This window comes from Mandrillus leucophaeus, unplaced genomic scaffold, assembly GCF_000951045.1.
Source record: "Mandrillus leucophaeus isolate KB7577 unplaced genomic scaffold, Mleu.le_1.0 Scaffold276, whole genome shotgun sequence".
Classification (NCBI taxonomy): domain Eukaryota; kingdom Metazoa; phylum Chordata; class Mammalia; order Primates; family Cercopithecidae; genus Mandrillus; species Mandrillus leucophaeus.
In genome coordinates, this window is record NW_012102876.1 from 2,888,047 (window position 1) to 2,906,475 (window position 18,429).

Here is an 18,429-nt window from a genome sequence, read left to right on the forward strand (position 1 = left end):
TGCAGTTGCTGCTGCTCCTGGGGCCGGCGCGGGGCTTCGGGGACGAGGAGGAGCGGCGCTGCGACCCCATCCGCATCTCCATGTGCCAGAACCTTGGCTACAACGTGACCAAGATGCCCAACCTGGTGGGGCACGAGCTTCAGACGGACGCCGAGCTGCAGCTGACAACTTTCACACCGCTCATCCAGTACGGCTGCTCCAGCCAGCTGCAGGTGGGCGCCCCCACCCCCACCCCTGGCAGGACCCCTTGGGGAGGGACGCTCCAAACTAACTTTGCAGAGCCCATGCCAAGTTGATCATCCTAGCCTGAAGGAGACAGCTCTCCTGGAAAACTGATTTCCATCCCCACCCCCACTTTCTCAGGGACTGGAAGCCAAAACGTTGTGTAAGTCATCTGGCCTGGGAAAGAACCCACTCTTACACCCCGCCCTTCCGTTTTTCTTCCTTGCCCACCCATGTCTGGCCAGACCCCTAACCCCAGTGGAGCTGAGGGTTATCTCTGCCAAGGATTCTGGCCGCCAGTGCTCGGTCGGCAAGTGGGAGGGAGCCAGCTGCAGCTAAGACTTGGAGGGAGAGATAAGGAGACCATCCCTCACGGACCTTCCCTCTCCCCACTATTTTTGGGGTGTTATTAAATGAAACACTACCGTACCTTTTTCTGCTGAATAGCCCCTCCTCACGGCGTCCCGCAGGGTTTTAGAGGTCATGCATGAAGGAGTGGTTGGGTTGGCTTGAGGTCTTTCTTATCCTCAAGAGTTGAAGGCACGTTTAATGCTTGGAGGGTGACAAGAAGCTGCAGGAAGGTGGTTGGTATATTGGAAGAAATTTTTTTTGCAGTCATTAAAAAATGTAAAAGCATATGTAATGATAGAGAAAATGTTTATTCCACAGTAATAAGAATTTGCATATACAGGGTGATTATAATCCTGCAAAAAAAAAATCATTGGGGTAATAAAAAACTGAAAGGAAAATTTTTAAAGTGTTAACATTGGTTATGTTTGGGTTGTTGAGGCTGGATGATTTTTAGAAATTTAGATAACAGAGAAGTTGTGGGAAAAAGTACACGTTAGTTGTCCAGGCTTCAGAAATCTGGTTTCTGGCCGGGCGCGGTGGCTCACGCCTGTAATCCCAGCACTTTGGGAGGCTGAGGCAGGTGGATCACGAGGTCAGGAGTTCGAGACCAGCCTGACCAACATGGTGAAATCCTGTCTCTACTTAAAGTACAAAAATTAGCCGGGCGTGGTGGTGCTCACCTGTAATCCCAGCTACTCAGGAGGCTGAGGCAGGAGAATCTCTTGAACCTGGGAGGTGGAGGTTGCAGTGAGCCAAGATTATGCTATTGCACTCTAGCCTGGGCGACAAGAGCAAAACTCCATATCAAAAAAAAAAAAAGAAATCTGTGGTTCTGGCTGTAACTTCTGAGAGATAAGAAACAGACATATAGCTTACTTACTAGGTGCATGTTTTTACAAAGGTCATTTTAAAACTTGGTTTGTGGTTTTGGAAAGATGGTCGGGATTAGACCTGTTGCTGCTGAAATATCCCTTTGGAAGTTCCAGAATTTTAGAACTAGGTTATAAAAGCTTAAGAAATGATCCTCCAGCTTTCAGTTTGGAAACAGCACATATCCTGACATCAGTGGTAATTTGTTGGAGAAACAGCTTTTGCAGGGATATATATTTTTAATTACATGTATCCTGGGGAAAGCGGCCAAGCTGTTTTGAAGGACAAGACTGGATCCCTTTACATGCTGGAAAATAGTTACTTGTAACTCTAGACTTCATAGACAACATCTGTAAGGAGCCAAGCAGACTGTTTATCAATGCTGGAGGAATTGAGGACAGCAACTGGACTCTCCCCTGCTGGTATTGCAGTTTCAGCGACTTAACATTTACATTTTCCTATTGTGCTTCATTATTATTCATTGAGGAAACCTGGCCAAACAAATCCCTAGTGACCAGAGACCTCAATCTGCATCCCATCCTTGAATCTAACAGTGTCTCAGTTGGGCCATTTTTTGTTTCAGTATGGGACTAGTTTAAACAAATTTTTAAGGGGTAAAGTAGGGAGAAGAGAATACTAACAGGATCTACATTTTTTTAAACTTTTATTTTTAAAATGATAAAGAAATGGGGATAAAAATAAACCACCTGAGTCATATTAGTTTCTTTAGCTTTTTCAAATAGTATCTAAAATGGAAGGAAATTGAAAGCCAGTTTTTTAAAATTTATTTGAAGTGTTGTGCAAAGAGGGCTTATGCAATTCTTCACACCCTATTTATTTTATTTATTTATTTGTGTACATTCCTCTGGAAAGGATTACTAGAGCCAAACTAAGAAAAGTGTGTAAGTGATGGATTATCAGGCATCCTTGTTTGAGGTCAGAGTAAACAGACAGACTCCCCATAGGTTGGTTTAAAAGTAGATACGTACATTGCCTGGAAGCATTCAACTCAGCTTTGTGGGAGCATTTGGTCAAACTTCCAAGTCATTGTTTTTTTTGTGTTTTTTTTTTTTTGTTCATTTTGTTACTTTTCCAGTTCTTCCTTTGTTCTGTTTATGTGCCAATGTGCACAGAGAAGATCAACATCCCCATTGGCCCGTGCGGCGGCATGTGCCTTTCAGTCAAGAGACGCTGTGAACCCGTCCTGAAGGAATTTGGATTTGCCTGGCCAGAGAGTCTGAACTGCAGCAAATTCCCACCACAGAACGACCACAACCACATGTGCATGGAAGGGCCAGGTGATGAAGAGGTGCCCTTACCTCACAAAACCCCCATCCAGCCTGGGGAAGAGTGTCACTCTGTGGGAACCAATTCTGATCAGTACATCTGGGTGAAAAGGAGCCTCAACTGTGTTCTCAAGTGTGGCTATGATGCTGGCTTATACAGCCGCTCAGCCAAGGAGTTCACCGATATCTGGATGGCTGTGTGGGCCAGCCTGTGCTTCATTTCCACTGCCTTCACAGTACTGACCTTCCTGATCGATTCTTCTAGGTTTTCCTACCCTGAGCGCCCCATCATATTTCTCAGTATGTGCTATAATATTTATAGCATTGCTTATATTGTCAGGCTGACTGTAGGCCGGGAAAGGATATCCTGTGATTTTGAAGAGGCAGCAGAACCTGTTCTCATCCAAGAAGGACTTAAGAACACAGGATGTGCAATAATTTTCTTGCTGATGTACTTTTTTGGAATGGCCAGCTCCATTTGGTGGGTTATTCTGACACTCACTTGGTTTTTGGCAGCAGGACTCAAATGGGGTCATGAAGCCATTGAAATGCACAGCTCTTATTTCCACATTGCAGCCTGGGCCATCCCTGCAGTGAAAACCATTGTCATCTTGATTATGAGACTGGTGGATGCAGATGAACTGACTGGCCTGTGCTATGTTGGAAACCAAAATCTCGATGCGCTCACCGGGTTCGTGGTGGCTCCTCTCTTTACTTATTTGGTGATTGGAACTTTGTTCATTGCTGCAGGTTTGGTGGCCTTGTTCAAAATTCGGTCAAATCTTCAAAAGGATGGGACAAAGACAGACAAGTTAGAAAGACTGATGGTCAAGATCGGGGTGTTCTCAGTACTGTACACAGTTCCTGCAACGTGTGTGATTGCCTGTTACTTTTATGAAATCTCCAACTGGGCACTCTTTCGGTATTCTGCAGATGATTCCAACATGGCTGTTGAAATGTTGAAAATTTTTATGTCTTTGCTGGTGGGCATCACTTCAGGCATGTGGATTTGGTCTGCCAAAACTCTTCACACGTGGCAGAAGTGTTCCAACAGATTGGTGAATTCTGGAAAGGTAAAGAGAGAGAAAAGAGGAAATGGTTGGGTGAAGCCTGGGAAAGGCAATGAGACTGTGGTGTAAGGCTAGTCAGCCTCCACGCTTTCTTCATTTTGAAGCAGGGAATGCCAGCATTTTGGAGGAAATTCTACTAAAAGTTTTATGCAGTGAATCTCAGTTTGAACAAACTAGCAACAATTAAGAGACCCCACCCCAACCCCAGCATCAAAAAACCAATGATTTTGCTGCAGACTTTGGAATGATCCAAAATGGAACAGCCAGTTAGAGGCTTTCAAAGCTGTGAAAAATCAAAAACGTTGATCACTTTAGCAGGTTGCAGCTTGGAGCGTGGAGGTCCTGCCTAGAGTCCAGGAAGTCCAGGGCGATACTGTTTTCCCCTGCAGGGTGGGATTTGAGCTGTGAGTTGGTAACTTGCAGGGAGAAAGATTAACTTTTTTAACCCTTTACAATTTTAAATACTAACTGGGTCTTTCAGATAGCAACGCAATCTATAAACACTGGAAACGCTGGGTTCAGAGAAGTGTTACAAGAGTTTTATAGTTTGGCTGATCTAACATAAACATCTTCTGTGGTGCACTGTCTGCTGTTTAGAACTTTGTGGATTGCACTCCCAAGAGGTGGTGTTAGAATCTTTCAGTGCCTTTGTCGTAAAACAGAGTTGTCTGAACAAACAAATGTACTGTACTCACACACATAAGGTATCCAGTGGATTTTTCTTCTCTCTCTTCCTCTCTTAAATTTCAACATCTCTCTTCTGGGCTGCTGCTGTTTTCTTCGTTTTATATTAATGACTCAAAAAAAAGGTATTTTTATAGGAATTTTTGCACTGCAGCATGCTTAAAGAGGGGAAAAGGAAGGATGATTCACTTTTTGACAATCACTTAATTCAAAGGAAAATGAGATTTACTAAGTTGACTTACCTGACCGACCCCAGAGACCTATTGCGTTGAGCGGTGGGGACTTAATATATTTTACTTGTGTGATTGCATCTATGCAGACGCCAGTCTGGAAGAGCTGAAATGTTAACTTTCTTGGCAACTTTGCATTCGCACAGATTAGCTGTGTAATTTGTGTGTGTCAATTACAATTAAAAGCACATTCTTGGACCATGACATAGTATACTCAACTGACTTTAAAACTAGGGTCAACTTCAACTTGCATTCTCAGAATGATAGTGCCTTTTTAAATTTTTTATTTTTTATTTTTTATTTTTTAAAGCATAAGAATGTTATCAGAGTCTGGTCTACTAACGACAATGGAGACTTTTTCAGTTTTATAAAGGGAACTGAGGACAGCTAATCCAACTACTTGGTGCATAATTGTTTCCTAGTAATTGGCAAAGGTTCCTTGTAAGATTTCATTGGAGGCAGTGTGGCCTGGAGTATTTATATGGTGCTTAATGAATCTCCAGAATGCCAGCCAGAAGCTTGATTGGTTAGTGGGGAATAAAGTGTAGACCATATGAAATGAACTGCAAACTCTAATAGCCCAGGTCTTAATTGCCTTTAGCAGAGGTATCCAAAGCTTTTAAAATTTATGCTATACGTTCTTCATGAGGGGGTATCCCCTAGCAGCCGCTTGAAAATTGCACTTCTCTTAAAACTGTAACTGGCCTTTCTCTTACCTTGCCTTAGGCCTTCTAATCATGAGATCTTGGGGACAAATTGTTGACTATGTCACAGGTTGCACTCCTTGTAACTCATACCTGTCTGCTTCAGCAACTGCTTTGCAGTGACTTATTTTATTAATTCATGCCTTTAAAAAAATAGGAAGGGAAGCTCTTTTTTTTTTTTTTAAATCACACTTTGTGTGATTGAAAAAAACATTTCCAGGGACTCAGAATTCCAAATAGGTGGTCAAATTCTGGAAATAAGCATTTCCTCTGTTTTAAAAATGTGGTTTGAGCCTTATGCCCATAGTCTGACATTTCCCTTTCTTCTTTCCTTTTCGTTTTTGTGTGGTTCTTGAGCTCTCTGACATCAAGATGCATGTAAGGTCCATTGTATGTTTTGGAAGGCAAAGTCTTGGCTTTTGAGACTGAAGCTAAGTGGGCACAGGTGGCCCCTGCTGCTGTGCCCAGTCTGAGTACCTTGGCTAGACTCTGGGTCAGGCTCCAGGAGCATGAGAATTGATCCCCGGAAGAACCATTTTAACTCCATCTGATACTCCATTGCCTATGAAATATAAAATGTGAACTCCCTGTGCTGCTTGTAGACAGTTCCCATAACTGTCCAGGGCCCTGGAGCACGCACCCAGGGGCAGAGCCTGCCCTTACTCACGCTCTGTTCTGGTGTCTTGGGAGTTGTGCAGGGACTCTGGCCCAGGCAGGGGAAGGAAGACCAGGCGGTAGGGGACTGGTCTTGCTGTTAGAGTATAGAGGTTTGTAATGCAGTTTTCTTTGTAACGTGTCAGTGATTGTGTGACCAAGGCAGCATCTAACAGAAAGCCAGGCGTGGAGTAGGTGAGCAATGCTTGTCAATGACTAAATGATAACAATAAAAGAGCACTTGGGTGAATCTGGGCACCTGATTTCTGAGTTTTGAGTTCTGGAGCTAGTGTTTTGACAATGTTTTGGGTTTTGACATGCGTTTTCCACAAATCTCTTACCTTTTCAGGGCAAAGTGTATTTGATCAGAAGTGGCCATTTGGATTAGTAGCCTTAGCAATGCTACAGGGTTATAGGCCTCTCCTTTCACATTCCAGACAATGGAGAGTGTTTATGGTTTCAGGAAAAGAACTTTGTGGCTGAGGAGTCAGTTACCAGTGACCTTCAATCAACTCCATCACTTCTTAAATCGGTATTTGTTAAAAATATCAGTTATTGTTGTATTTATTGAGTGCCAACTGTATGTAAAGCCCTGAAATAGATAATCTCTGTTCTTCTAACTGATCTAGGGTGGGGACGCACCCAGGTCTGCTGAACTTTACTGTTCCTCCGGGAAAGGAGCAGGGACCTCTGGAATTCCCATCTGTTTCACTGTCTCCATTCCGTAAATCTCTGCCTGTGTGAGCCACCACACCCAGCCTGGGTCTCTCTACCTTTAACACATCTCTCATCCTTTTCCCAGGATTCCTTCCAAGTCAGTTACAGGTGGTTTTAACAGAAAGCATCAGCTCTGCTTCATGACAATCTCTGGAGAAATCCCTTAGGAAGACTGTAAGAGTAGTCCACAAGGACATGGGCCCACACATCTGCTTTGGCTTTGCCGGCAATTCAGGGCTTGGGGCGTTCCATGTGACTTGTATGGGTGTGTTTGAGGACAGCATCTTGCTAGAGAGAGGGTGAGCATGGTTTTTTTTTCTATGAAACCTGCAGTAAATAGGTATGATTGTAGCTTCCTCACAAATCCCTTGGCCTCCAGAGATTAAACATGGTGCAATGGCACCTCCATCCAGCGTCCTTTCTGGTAGACTCCTTTCTCCTGCTTATATAGGCCAAACCTCAGGGCAGGGAAACATGGGAGTAGAATGGTGCTGGCCAGAACCATCTGCTTGATCTTCTTGGTTGATTCATATCCTCTTTCCTTTATGGAGACCTATTTCCTGATTGCTGAGACTATTTCTGAACTGGCAACTTACTTGGGCCTGAAACTGGAGAAGGGGTGACATTTTTTTAATTTCAGAGATGCTCTCTGATTTTCCTCTCCCAGGTCACTCTCTCACCTGCACTCCCCAAACTCAGGTTCTGGGAAGCTCGTGTGTCTAGACTCTTGATTTTAGATTCTGTTCAGCACCTTTAGCTCTATATTCTCTGGCTCCCCGCATCCTCATGGTCACTGAATTAAATGCTTATTGTGTTGAGAACCAAGCTGGGACCTGAGGACACAAAGATGAGCTCAGCAGTCTCAGCCCTAGAGGAACAGACTCAGGGATTTCACCAGGCCGGTACAATATTTGATTTCTGGTGAGGTGGCCACAGCTGCAGTTAGGGAAGGGAGCCACAGAGCACAGACTTTCAAAGGAACCCCTTTTTTGTTTGTTTGTTTGAGACAGAGTCTTGCTCTTTTGCCCAGGCTGGGGTGCAATGGCACAATCTTGGCTCACTGCAACCTCTGCCTCCCAGGTTCAAGCGATTCTCCTGCCACAGCCTCCCGAGTAGCTGGGACTACAGGTGTCTGCCACCACGCCCAGCTACTTTTTGTATTTTTAGTAGAGATGGGGTTTTACTGTGTTGGCCAGGGTGGTCTCGAACTCCTGACCTCGTGATCTGTCCGCCTCGGCCTCCTAAAGTGCTGGGATTACAGGTGTGAGCCACCACGCCTGGCCTGGAAGGAACCTGTTAAAATCAGTTTACATCTTGTATTTTGTTCTGTGATGGAGGACACTGGCGAGAGTTGCTATTCCAGTCAATCACGTCGAGTCACTGGACTCTGAAAATCCTATTGGTTCCTTTATTTTATTTGAGTTGAGAGTTCCCATCTGGGTTTGTATTATGTCTGGTAAATGACCTGAGTTATCACTTTTCCTCCAGGGTTAGATCTTGGAAACTACTTAGAGAGCATTTTGTTCCTACCAAGGATCAGATACTAGAGCCCTACATAATGGATTTCATTTCACTCTAGCCTACATAGAGCTTTCTGTTGCTGTCTCTTGCCATGCACTTGTGCAGTGATTACACACTTGACAGTACCAGGAGACAAATGACTTATAGATCCCCCGACATGCCTGTTCCCCTTGGCAAGCTCAGTTGCCCTGATAGTAGCCTGTTTCTGTTTCTGATCTACCTTTTTTCTCTTATTTGCATCAGCCAATTCCAGAATTTACCCAGGCAATTTGTAGAGGACCTTTTTAGGGTCCTGTATGAGCCATGTCCTCAAAGCTTTTATACCTCCTTGCTCTCCTACAATATTCAGTACATGACCACTGTCATCCTAGAAGGCTTCTGAAAAGAGGGGCAAGAGCCACTCTGTCCCACAAAGGTTGGGTCCATCTTCTCTCCCAGGTTGTGAAAGTTTTCAAATCGTACAAGTAGGCTGGGGCCCTGACTTGGCTGTGGGCTTTGGGAGGGGTAAGCTGCTTTCTAGATCTCTCCCAGTGAGGCACGGAGGTGTTTCTGAATTTTGTCTACCTCACAGGGATGTTGTGAGGCTTGAAAAGGTCAAAAAATGAAGGCCCCTTGAGTTCTTTGTAAGAAAGGTTGATTAAATATTAGGTGTAATCTGCAAAAAGATAACATGTGACTCCCCCTGCTCTGTGCAGCTGTTGGGCTGGATGCTCTGTGGCCTTTCTTGGATCCTCATGCCACCCCACAGCTCCAGGAACCTTGAAGCCAATCTGGGGCACTTTCAGATGTTTGACAAAGAGGTACCAGGCAAACTTCCTGCTACACATGCCCTGAATGAATTGCTAAATTTCAAAGGAAATGGACCCTGCTTTTAAGGATGTACAAAAGTATGTCTGCTTCGATGTCTGTACTGTAAATTTCTAATTTATCACTGTACAAAGAAAACCCCTTGCTATTTAATTTTTGTATTAAAGGAAAATAAAATTTTGTTTGTTAGCTTGTGTGTGACTTGGCATATTTCTGAAAGTATATGACAGCCACTAGGAAGCATATACACCCAGCAGTGACAAATAGAGGATTCAGTTTGCAAGGCAGATTGGGAACTGCTTTCTGAGGGCCTCTTTCTTTTTTGCTGGGGCTCTTTTTCCCCTGTGGGATTTCTCCTGGGTCAGCAAACCCCCACAGTCCAAGGTCAACAGAATTGATTACTAATACAGGCATCAGTAACACTCAAGTAGGTCACATGATGCTTTGGATATAACTATAGTTCTCAAGTTGTTATCCCAATGACACCTCTTTTTCTGGCATTTTCAATGCATGTGGCTATCTTTGCCTTCCAAGCCACACTGACTTAATCTGATGGCCTAAAAAAAGAGTTTTCCCATCATTGCTAGAACTTTTGGCCTTTTAAAAAGGGAAAGGAAAGGGGGCTTTTTTTTTCTTCAGATTTTTTTTTTTTTCTGGCTACACAGTGGTTCTGTTTGTGTAATATACATGGGCATATGCCACATTTGTCAATCAGGAAAGTGGCTTCTTTAGCTAATTTTATAAATAGTGTGGTCTGTGTCGCCATATCCAGAAAAGTCATCAGACAAAGCAAATTCAAAGCTACTATGAGGATATTGTTATGGGAGCCAGTAATATTATAGACCACACAGACAGAGAGAAGGAGAGCCATCACCGTCTGCTGATGGCCCAGATGTGAACGTCAGGCCTCTTGGTTTGCTTTTAAATTGCTTGCCACCCTTTAGCTTCGCTTGAATACCACCCTGTTTTGGTGCGAGTAAAAAGCCCATTGAACAAGGATCTGCAATACGACTCTCCTTATCTGCAGATTGCTACTGGACACTTATCTCAAACCTTAAACGAAGGCAAGTATGTAATTTAAATGGTTTTCCCAGTAGGGCTGTGTTTCTCTTTCCATTACCTCTTCATTAAGTAGTTATGAAGTTAAGGAAAGTCAACATAATCTGGAATGAATTCTTAATTCCTTGCACTTAAAGAAACATTTTCTGAATAGAAAATACTTTCATTTACATCATTTCATTTCATTATCCTGGCATTTCTGAAGTCAGTAGGGCAGGCGTGATGACCTTCCTTTAGAGTGGAGAAACCAAGACGTAGAGAGGGCGAGGACAGCCCAAAGGGGTTGGAGAAGGTTGGTTAGCAGGTCTTCCCATGCCCAGTTCAGGGTTTTGGTTGTATTTTTATTTTATACAGGGATTTATTTTGTTTTTGTTTTATACTCCTACGGGTTGCATGGTGTCCCCCTAATCTTAACCCCAGATACCTGTGAACATGACGTTATTAGGAAATAGGGTCTTTGCAGATTAAATAAAGTCAAAAATGAGTTCATACTTACTAGATTAGGGTGGGTTCTAATCTAATACCTAGTATCCTTATAAAAAAGAGGGAAATTTGGACACAGACACAGAGAGGAGAATGCCACGGGAAGGCTGGCACAGAGATTGGAGTTGTGCAGCTATGGGCCAAGCAAGAAACACCGATTGCTGGCAATCACCAGCCAGGAGAGAGGCAGGGAAGATTCCTCCTTGGATCCTGCAGAAGAAAACAACCTTGATCTTGGCTTTCTAACCTCTAGAACTGTATAAGAATAAATACCTATGGGCGAGGTGCAGTGACTCACGCCTGTAATCCCAGCATTTTCAGAGGTCCAGGCAGGCAGATCACTTGAGGTCAGGAGTTTGAGACCAGCCTGGCCAATATGGTGAAACCCCGTCTCTACCAAAAATACAAAAATTAGTCAGGCATGGTGATGTGCGCCTGTAGTCCCAGCTACTTGGGAGGCTGAGGCAGGAGAATCGCTTGAACCTGGGAGGCAGCGGTTGCAATGAACGGAGATCACGCCATTGCACTCCAGCCTGGGCATTGCAGCAAGACTCTGTCCCAAATAAATGATAAATTCCTGTTGTCTTTAGTCACCCAGTTTGTGATAATTTGTTATAGCAGCCCAAGGAAACTAATATAGACTCTATCCCTCTGATTTCTTTCTTTTTTTTTTTTTTTTTAAAGATGGAGTCTTGCTCTGTCACCCAGGCTGGAGTGCAATGGTTCAATGACTAGTTCTCAGCTCACTGCAACCTCTGTCTCCCTGGTTCAAGTGATTCTCCTGCCTCAGCCTCCTGAGTAGCTGGGATTACAGGCACCTGCCATCATGCCTGACTAATTTTTGTATTTTTGTGGAGACGGAGTTTCACCATGTTAGCCAGGCTGGTCTTGAACTCCTGACCTCAGGTGATCCACCCGCCTCAGCCTCCCAAAGTGCTGGGATTCCAGGTGTAAGCCACCGCACCCAACCTCCTCTGATTTCTTTACTGCAAATAGTTCACTTGGAGTGGGTAGATTCTTTGGCACTTTTCTCAATAATGAGATCTGACTGTAAGCTTCTAGTTTTTAAAAGATTATATAGCATAATCACTATAGTACATTTCTTTATCTATAAACTGGACACCTCTAGAGTAAATGCCATGATGCCCAACATCCTATGGTTTGAATTGGTCTTGACTGGTCTCTTGCCCACCTTCCCCCAATGGGAGCTCTGTGTGCACGGCCAGGACCCTAACTGGAATGTGACCCAAGGGTTTTTAGCATTTCGGTCTTGAGAACTGATTTTTTCTCTTTCCCATTTTAGCTTTCACATGCAATTATAATTTTAAAGTTGAGCTGACTCTTGACTAAAGAGGTCAGCCTTGGCCTCCTGTTTTCAGAGGTTCCGTGTACAAAAATAAACCAGACTGGGAGAAGGGCTTTATTCTGTCCTTCGTTTTCCCTCACAATGCAAGCTGGTATCGTAGGACTGGGAGGATCCCACTAAATATCTTGAAAATGTGTTGGACCTGCAAAAGTTTAGTCCAAAAGACTTTCAAAATGGACCTTGGCCTCACATGAAATTCTTAGAATTACCCTGTTTTTTTCCTTCAGTCTATTTCATCTTTAGGCTAAGAGGGCCCATAGATTTATTTACCCTCATGGCAAAGGATTCCAACTTCTCAAATTACCAGGGAAAGGGAATAGAAAATCAAATGTACTGCATTTTTCCATCCACTGCCTGATTTTCATCAGCTTTCCACCTGGTTTCCTATAAGCAAGCAATTCTGTTTTCACCCAAGAACGTGCTTAATCTCATGGAAAGCCTGCATTATCAATGCCTTTCTCTTTAAGAGATTAAATGATTGGCTATGTAAATTTCCTGAAATGCCTGGGGTTGCATCATTCCACTTGATATGAGGTAAATGGGTAGAATATAAAGCAATGAGATGGAATAGATAAGTCACAGAAAAGCCTGTCCTGGTTTCATCATTTTCCTCTCACCCCTTTGCCTTTGCATGTGTGTTGATTCCTTTTGCCTGGAATGTCCTTTCCATCTTTCTTTAACTAGGTTATGCCTGTCCTTTTTAAAGCCTTGTGTCATCTTTCCTGGGAAGACATCCCCGATCCTCCTGCTTGCCACTTCCTGTTTCCCTTTCCTTTTATTGATAGGTAGGTTTAAGCCTCTGTGCATTCAACTCTGGGAGCCTTCCTTGCACTGTGATTGCAAGGTCTGTGCATGCATCCATTTCTTACTAAACTGAGCTCCCTGAGTGTGACTTTGAGAACCTAAAGTTGTCTATTTATGTACCGTCAGAGCTTGGCACACTGCCTGGCACAGGGCACAAGTATCAAAATGTGTATAAGGAAGGAAGGGAGGGAGGAAAGAAGAAATGGAGTAAGGAAGGAGGGCAGGAAGGGAGGGTTTTCATATTGTTAGGTGGAGAAACTGAAGGGCTTTGGTGACAAATGTGGCCACCATAGGAAGGAAACCAAAGGTGACAACAAGAGCCATCAGGTTGGCAGGACTTTCTGGGGAGATGCTACGGCACTAGCCTCAGAGAAAATTCTCTAGCCTCAAAGATAGGTTAGGGAATGATCGACTACCCCACCATGTTGCCTATTGCAAGTTGTCTCTTTTAAATATTTGCTGAAAGTCTACTGTATATAGAACACTGGAATGGTCTAGGGAAGGGAAAGGGAGTGATTTTTAAAAACTATGAAATACGAAGTCCAACTTGGAGTCCAAAAGTGCAGATGACAAAACAGAGAAAGAATTCAGCTGCTATTAACAAGCTTAAAACTCTCAACCTGGAAAAACAAATCCTCTACTGCTTAGTAAATATTTGTTGAATAGCTGAATGAGGGTCCATCATGTGCCAGCCACTGTCCTGGGAAGGCACCGTAGGGGACACAGATAAATAAGACACAACCTTTCCCTCTAGAAGTTCGCTGCGGCACACTACGTGCCTCCCTCTACACTCCTCCCCACAAATGATCAATGCTACTAGTCCTATCACACTTACTATGTTATTTCTTCCTAAGTCCCTAGGTCTTACAGTTTCTGAGTACCCAGTGTAATGGGCAAACAGTTCCTAAACTGCTGTCGTCTCACCATTTCACCCCTCAAAGGACACATCTGCTGATGTAAACATGTAGGGAAGGTGCAGGGAAGAAGAGAAAGAAGTGAGGATCCCAAAGACCATAACTCTTAAAACTTGGTCTGCTCATCAAAACCACCCCCAGAATTCAGAATGTACAACTATAAAAATTGAAACTTACTCATTATGTGCCATCGGAAGTATTTAGTCAGAATTCAGCATCTGACCACCTTTTCTAGGCATATGTTGATTTACAATATTTGCACCCAGTAGGGTTATTTATGTAGGTGTGTTACCTTGTGCCCTCTGAACCTTCTCTTACTACTGTTAAGTCATAATTGTATAAATACAAAGAGATTGCTCTATAGAAGTTAAAAGAAGTACGGTACATGATCAGTCCTCATTTATCCAGAGTGAAAAGGATAAATGTGTGAATAAACTTGGCAGAGAGTTGCCTGGCGGGAGGTGCAGGGCAGTGAGTGGCTCAGTGTAACTGGAGCCTGAGATTCTTGGAGTAGGAGGGAAGGTGGGCTGAGGCCAAGTTATGAAAGGCCTTGGAGGCCGTCCGTATTCTCTCCTGCGCTCAGCACAGGGGAGTCGGCAAAAGTTTGAAAGCAAGGAAGGCTCATGTCCCTGTTGGTGTTTTTACATAGCTTGCTCTGTGTGCTGTGTGCACTGCGGGCTGGGAAGAAGGCAGGCAGGAGGCAGGAAGACCGGTTTGGATGAGAAACCATGAAGGCCTGAATGAAGGTGGTAGCAGAGAGATGGAAAAGAGGGGGTGATTTTCAGAGAAGCCACAACAAATTGTGTCCCCTGTAGCTCTGGTCAATGAGCCGAATCTTTGCTTTCTAAAATGCCAGTGTTTCAGAGGCAAGGAGTTTGTTTGCTCTGCACACCTGATACAGCACACCCCTACGTTGCAAACTAAAGATAAATAACGCCAAAGGCCACAGCAGCTTGCAACACTGACCAAGTACCCCGGAGATCTTGAGTTTCACTGCATTCAGACTCCCCCTTGCAGTCCGAGGGTCAGCATGACACTGTTAGTGGAGGGGACAGGGTCCTTGGGAGGAGAGGGTAGCATTTACTTGTTTATGTACTGCTAAGAGGCCCCACCAGCTCTTCAGGACTCAGAGTTTTCTAACACGACTTACTTCTTAGAGTAGCTGATTCAAATTTCATTGTAAAGGTTTAAGTTAGGACAAACTGAATCCAAGTCATGTCTCCCATGTAGATTTTGTTTCTTGACACAGTTTCCTTTGCTAGCTACTGTGGATTGCCTAACTAGTTCTACAGAAAATGATATCATGGGCCCACACATTTTTTCTAATCCTCTTCCTTTTAAATCAGAAATTCAGTATAACATTTTCCATAAGTGAATGAGAGAACCACTTCCTAGCTTTTTTGTGTGTCCCTCCACCCCCCCCCCCCAAAAAAAAAAAGAAAGAAACAACAACAGACCTTCCTTTTGGATTTACATCAGCATTTAGCTAACTTCCTGAACATTTCACCCATTTCCTGAACTTATTCTGAGGAAGGAAAAACATCCTCCTTCAGAAATAAATGCAAATAATCTCAGAGATTATTTCTATTAAATAAATAGTGTAAACGCAATGGAATTTCCTGTAAGATGTATATTTACCATAGATATTTCAATAAAAATGTATTTGTTGTGATTCTGTAGGACTAATGATATTTGCAGGTAGTCTGAGGAATCATAATCCTTAGTAGCCACTCGAGAGCTAAGTCCTGAACATTTGCAATTTTTACTCATGTTAAAAAATATATATATACACACATTTTTTAACTGAGAAATAGGAACACTATGGAAAAATTATTCTCTTGAGGTGTTTTTTAAAGCTTTGTTTCTTTTAAAAGAGGGCTCTAATGACACCTAGTGGTGAATACAGGCAGAACCGCTTTAAGACAGACTCAATGCAGTGTCCCTGTAATTAGGATTTTTTGTTTATGCATTTGCTTGGGAGAAAACACACTCCTTACAAGCACTTCTTAAGTACCCTTAATGCCCAGGAATCCTGAGAAGTAGTGACATGGAAACATTTCCCTTACGTGTTTCTGGCGATGTTGTTCTCTTCTCTTGATTGATGATTCCTCAGAGCCTGCCCACCTCCTAGGGCTAAACTGGCTCAATTTTAAGAATGAATGAAAAATGTGAAGCTCTGCAGAGGAAAAACATCAATACATCAAGTGAGAAATTTCCCTGTATTTTTGAGAAGGCCTCCTCCCATTTGGCTATCTTTTAATGGAGAAGTGTGGTTCTTTTCTGCTGTGTATGTCTTATTGACTTGTTAAAGGTGTGCTCTAGGCTGACTGCCTGTCATTTCTGAATGCTTTACAGGGGCCTTCTTAGGTTCTCTAGTGTTTGGCAGTGGCTGATTTTTAAAGAGAGAGGCGATAGGGATCTCAGAGAGGCTGCCCTCACTCCAGCCCCACCCAGCCCCCACCCCCAGCCCCTCAGAAGCTCATCTAGGACAGATGACTATCTGGCCTCCTTGCACCACCCCCAGGAAGGAGTTCCTTAATCCATCACATTGGTTGATATTCTTTTTTGTGTCCAAACCCCTCAGAGTGATATCCAAGACCCTCAGGTCTGGCTCTTCCCCTCTCTTCCAGCCACATCACTCCTCCTCCTCGGACACACCCTATGCTCTAGCCAATCCCAGCCACTTCTAGCTCCTCCTGTCCTCAGGCTGTTTCAGCCTTCTCTGCTTGTGCATGCTAGACTCCTCAGCCAGGAGACTCTTCCCCTCCATGGCCCTTCTGCTCAGTCTTCAAGTCCCTGCATAAGTGTTTCCTCCTCTTCTTCAAGTCCCTGCATATGCATTTCCTCTTCTGGGAGCTTCGCATGATCCAATCAAGCGGAGCCTGTAGCACCTTCTGTTAGGGCACCTTTGAACCTAGTTCAAACATCTATAATTGCATGTGTTATGTTACATTATATTGTTCTTGTTTGTTTCTCCTCTAGATGTGTTTGAGCTTCTCAAAGACAAGAGCTGTTCTTGCGCCCAGTACCCTGGCTGGTTCAGGTGCTCCACAAATATTCACTGACATCCTAGCAGCAGCCTTTTGTGGCACTGGATTGTTCCATTTGGCTGCAGTGTCTTGACAGGAGCAAATTAGGAGTGGGACAACTAGTTCAAGGTAGCGTTGACAATGAGAGGACTAGCTCGTTGAAAATGTGCAGAACCATTTATTATCCCAAATGACCTCAGCTTTCACACCACTAGGAATAAGGTGCTTTCACAAAAATAATCTCTAAGTTTCTGTCTAGTTCTAACATTGGAAGATTCTGTTACCAGAAAGGGGTCTGGATCCAGACCCCAAGAGAGGGTTCTTGGATCTCACGCAAGAAAGAACTATGGGGGAGTCCATAAAGTAAAAGCAAGTTTATAAAGAAAGTAAAGGAATAAAAGAATGGCTACTCCACTGACAGAAGGCTTCTGGTTGCCTATTTTTCTGGTTATTTCTTGATTATATGCTAAACGAGGGGTGGATTATTCATGCCTCCCCTTTTAGACCATATAGGATAACTTCCTGACATTGCCATGACATTTGCAAACTGTCATGGTGCTGGTGGGAGTGTAGCAGTGAGGACAACCAGAGGTCACTCTCATGGCCATCTTGGTTTTGGTGGGTTTCAGCTGGCTTCTTTACTGCAACCTGTTTTATCAGCAAGGTCTTGATGATCTGTATCTTGCGCTGACCTCCTATCTCATCCTGTGACTTAGAATGCCTTAACCATCTGGTAATGCAGCCCAGTAGGTCTCAGCCTTATTTTACCCAGCCCTTACTCAAGATGGAGTTGCTGTGGTTCAAACGCCTCTGACAATTATATAATTAGGGGAGCCATGCTTTAAAATACGGTTTTTAAAAATCTAGGGCTATGGTAAAGAGTCTACAATTGAACACAAGAATATTTTACATATACCTGTCTTTTTTTCTGGGGAGATGGTTCATACTTTTCAAAGAAGGGGTCTGCGATCTCAAAAGATTAAATACCACTGGTTAAGAATCACTGACCAAAATGACAATCTTTACTCAACCTCTGCTGGGTCAGTAGGAGCTAACACCTTAATAAGCGTTAGTGCCTCAGTAGAGAAGTTTGTAATCTAGCAGCTGCAAAGCTCTTGTTGCTTTTTTTCCTACTGCCCTCTATTAGGGCACACGTACTGGTCCCAGTTTGCAATTTAAAAAGAGGCTTGCATCCCAAGAGGCTTTTGGACATGTTCCATTTATGCAGCATTAATGTTCCCCCTCCTCATGTTCTAAATGTAAGAATGTAAGAGTAAGGGTGTGAGGGTATGACCAGAACTTTTTTTTTTTTTTCTTTTTTCATTCTGTCACCCAGGCTGGAATGCAGTGGCATGATCATGGCTCACTGTAGTCTCAACCTCCCAGGCTCAAGTGATGCTCCCAGCTCAGCTTCGCACTACAGGCACATACCACCATGCCTGGCTAATATTTTGTATTTTTTTTTTGTAGAGACAGGGGTCTCTGTTTCCCAGGCTGGTCTCAAACTCTTGGGCTCAGGCCATCCTCCTGCCTCAGCCTCCCAAAATACTGGGATTACAGGCATGAACCATTGCACCGAGCAAAACTCTTTCAGCTCAAGACTATATAGCTTTCCCCACACTAAAAAAAGTAATTGGCTGGCCGGGCAGAGTGGTTCA

The 18,429-nt window shown here is 43.6% G+C and overlaps 1 protein-coding gene across 2 annotated transcripts in view; it reads left to right on the forward strand.

Moving 5' to 3' along the window:
• Positions 1 to 18,429, forward strand: part of FZD4 (frizzled class receptor 4) — a 34,347-nt gene that overhangs the window by 2,756 nt on the left and 13,162 nt on the right. The window contains exons 2-3 of one of the 2 annotated variants that reach the window (XM_011984904.1): positions 1 to 212; positions 2,540 to 9,305. In XM_011984904.1, coding sequence (XP_011840294.1) covers positions 81 to 212; positions 2,540 to 3,868 — 1,461 coding nt within the window. In that variant the 5' untranslated portion in view covers positions 1 to 80 and the 3' untranslated portion in view covers positions 3,869 to 9,305. Of the gene's footprint in view, positions 213 to 2,539; positions 9,306 to 18,429 lie in introns of those variants that run through there. The other variant, XM_011984903.1, reaches the window with a different exon arrangement.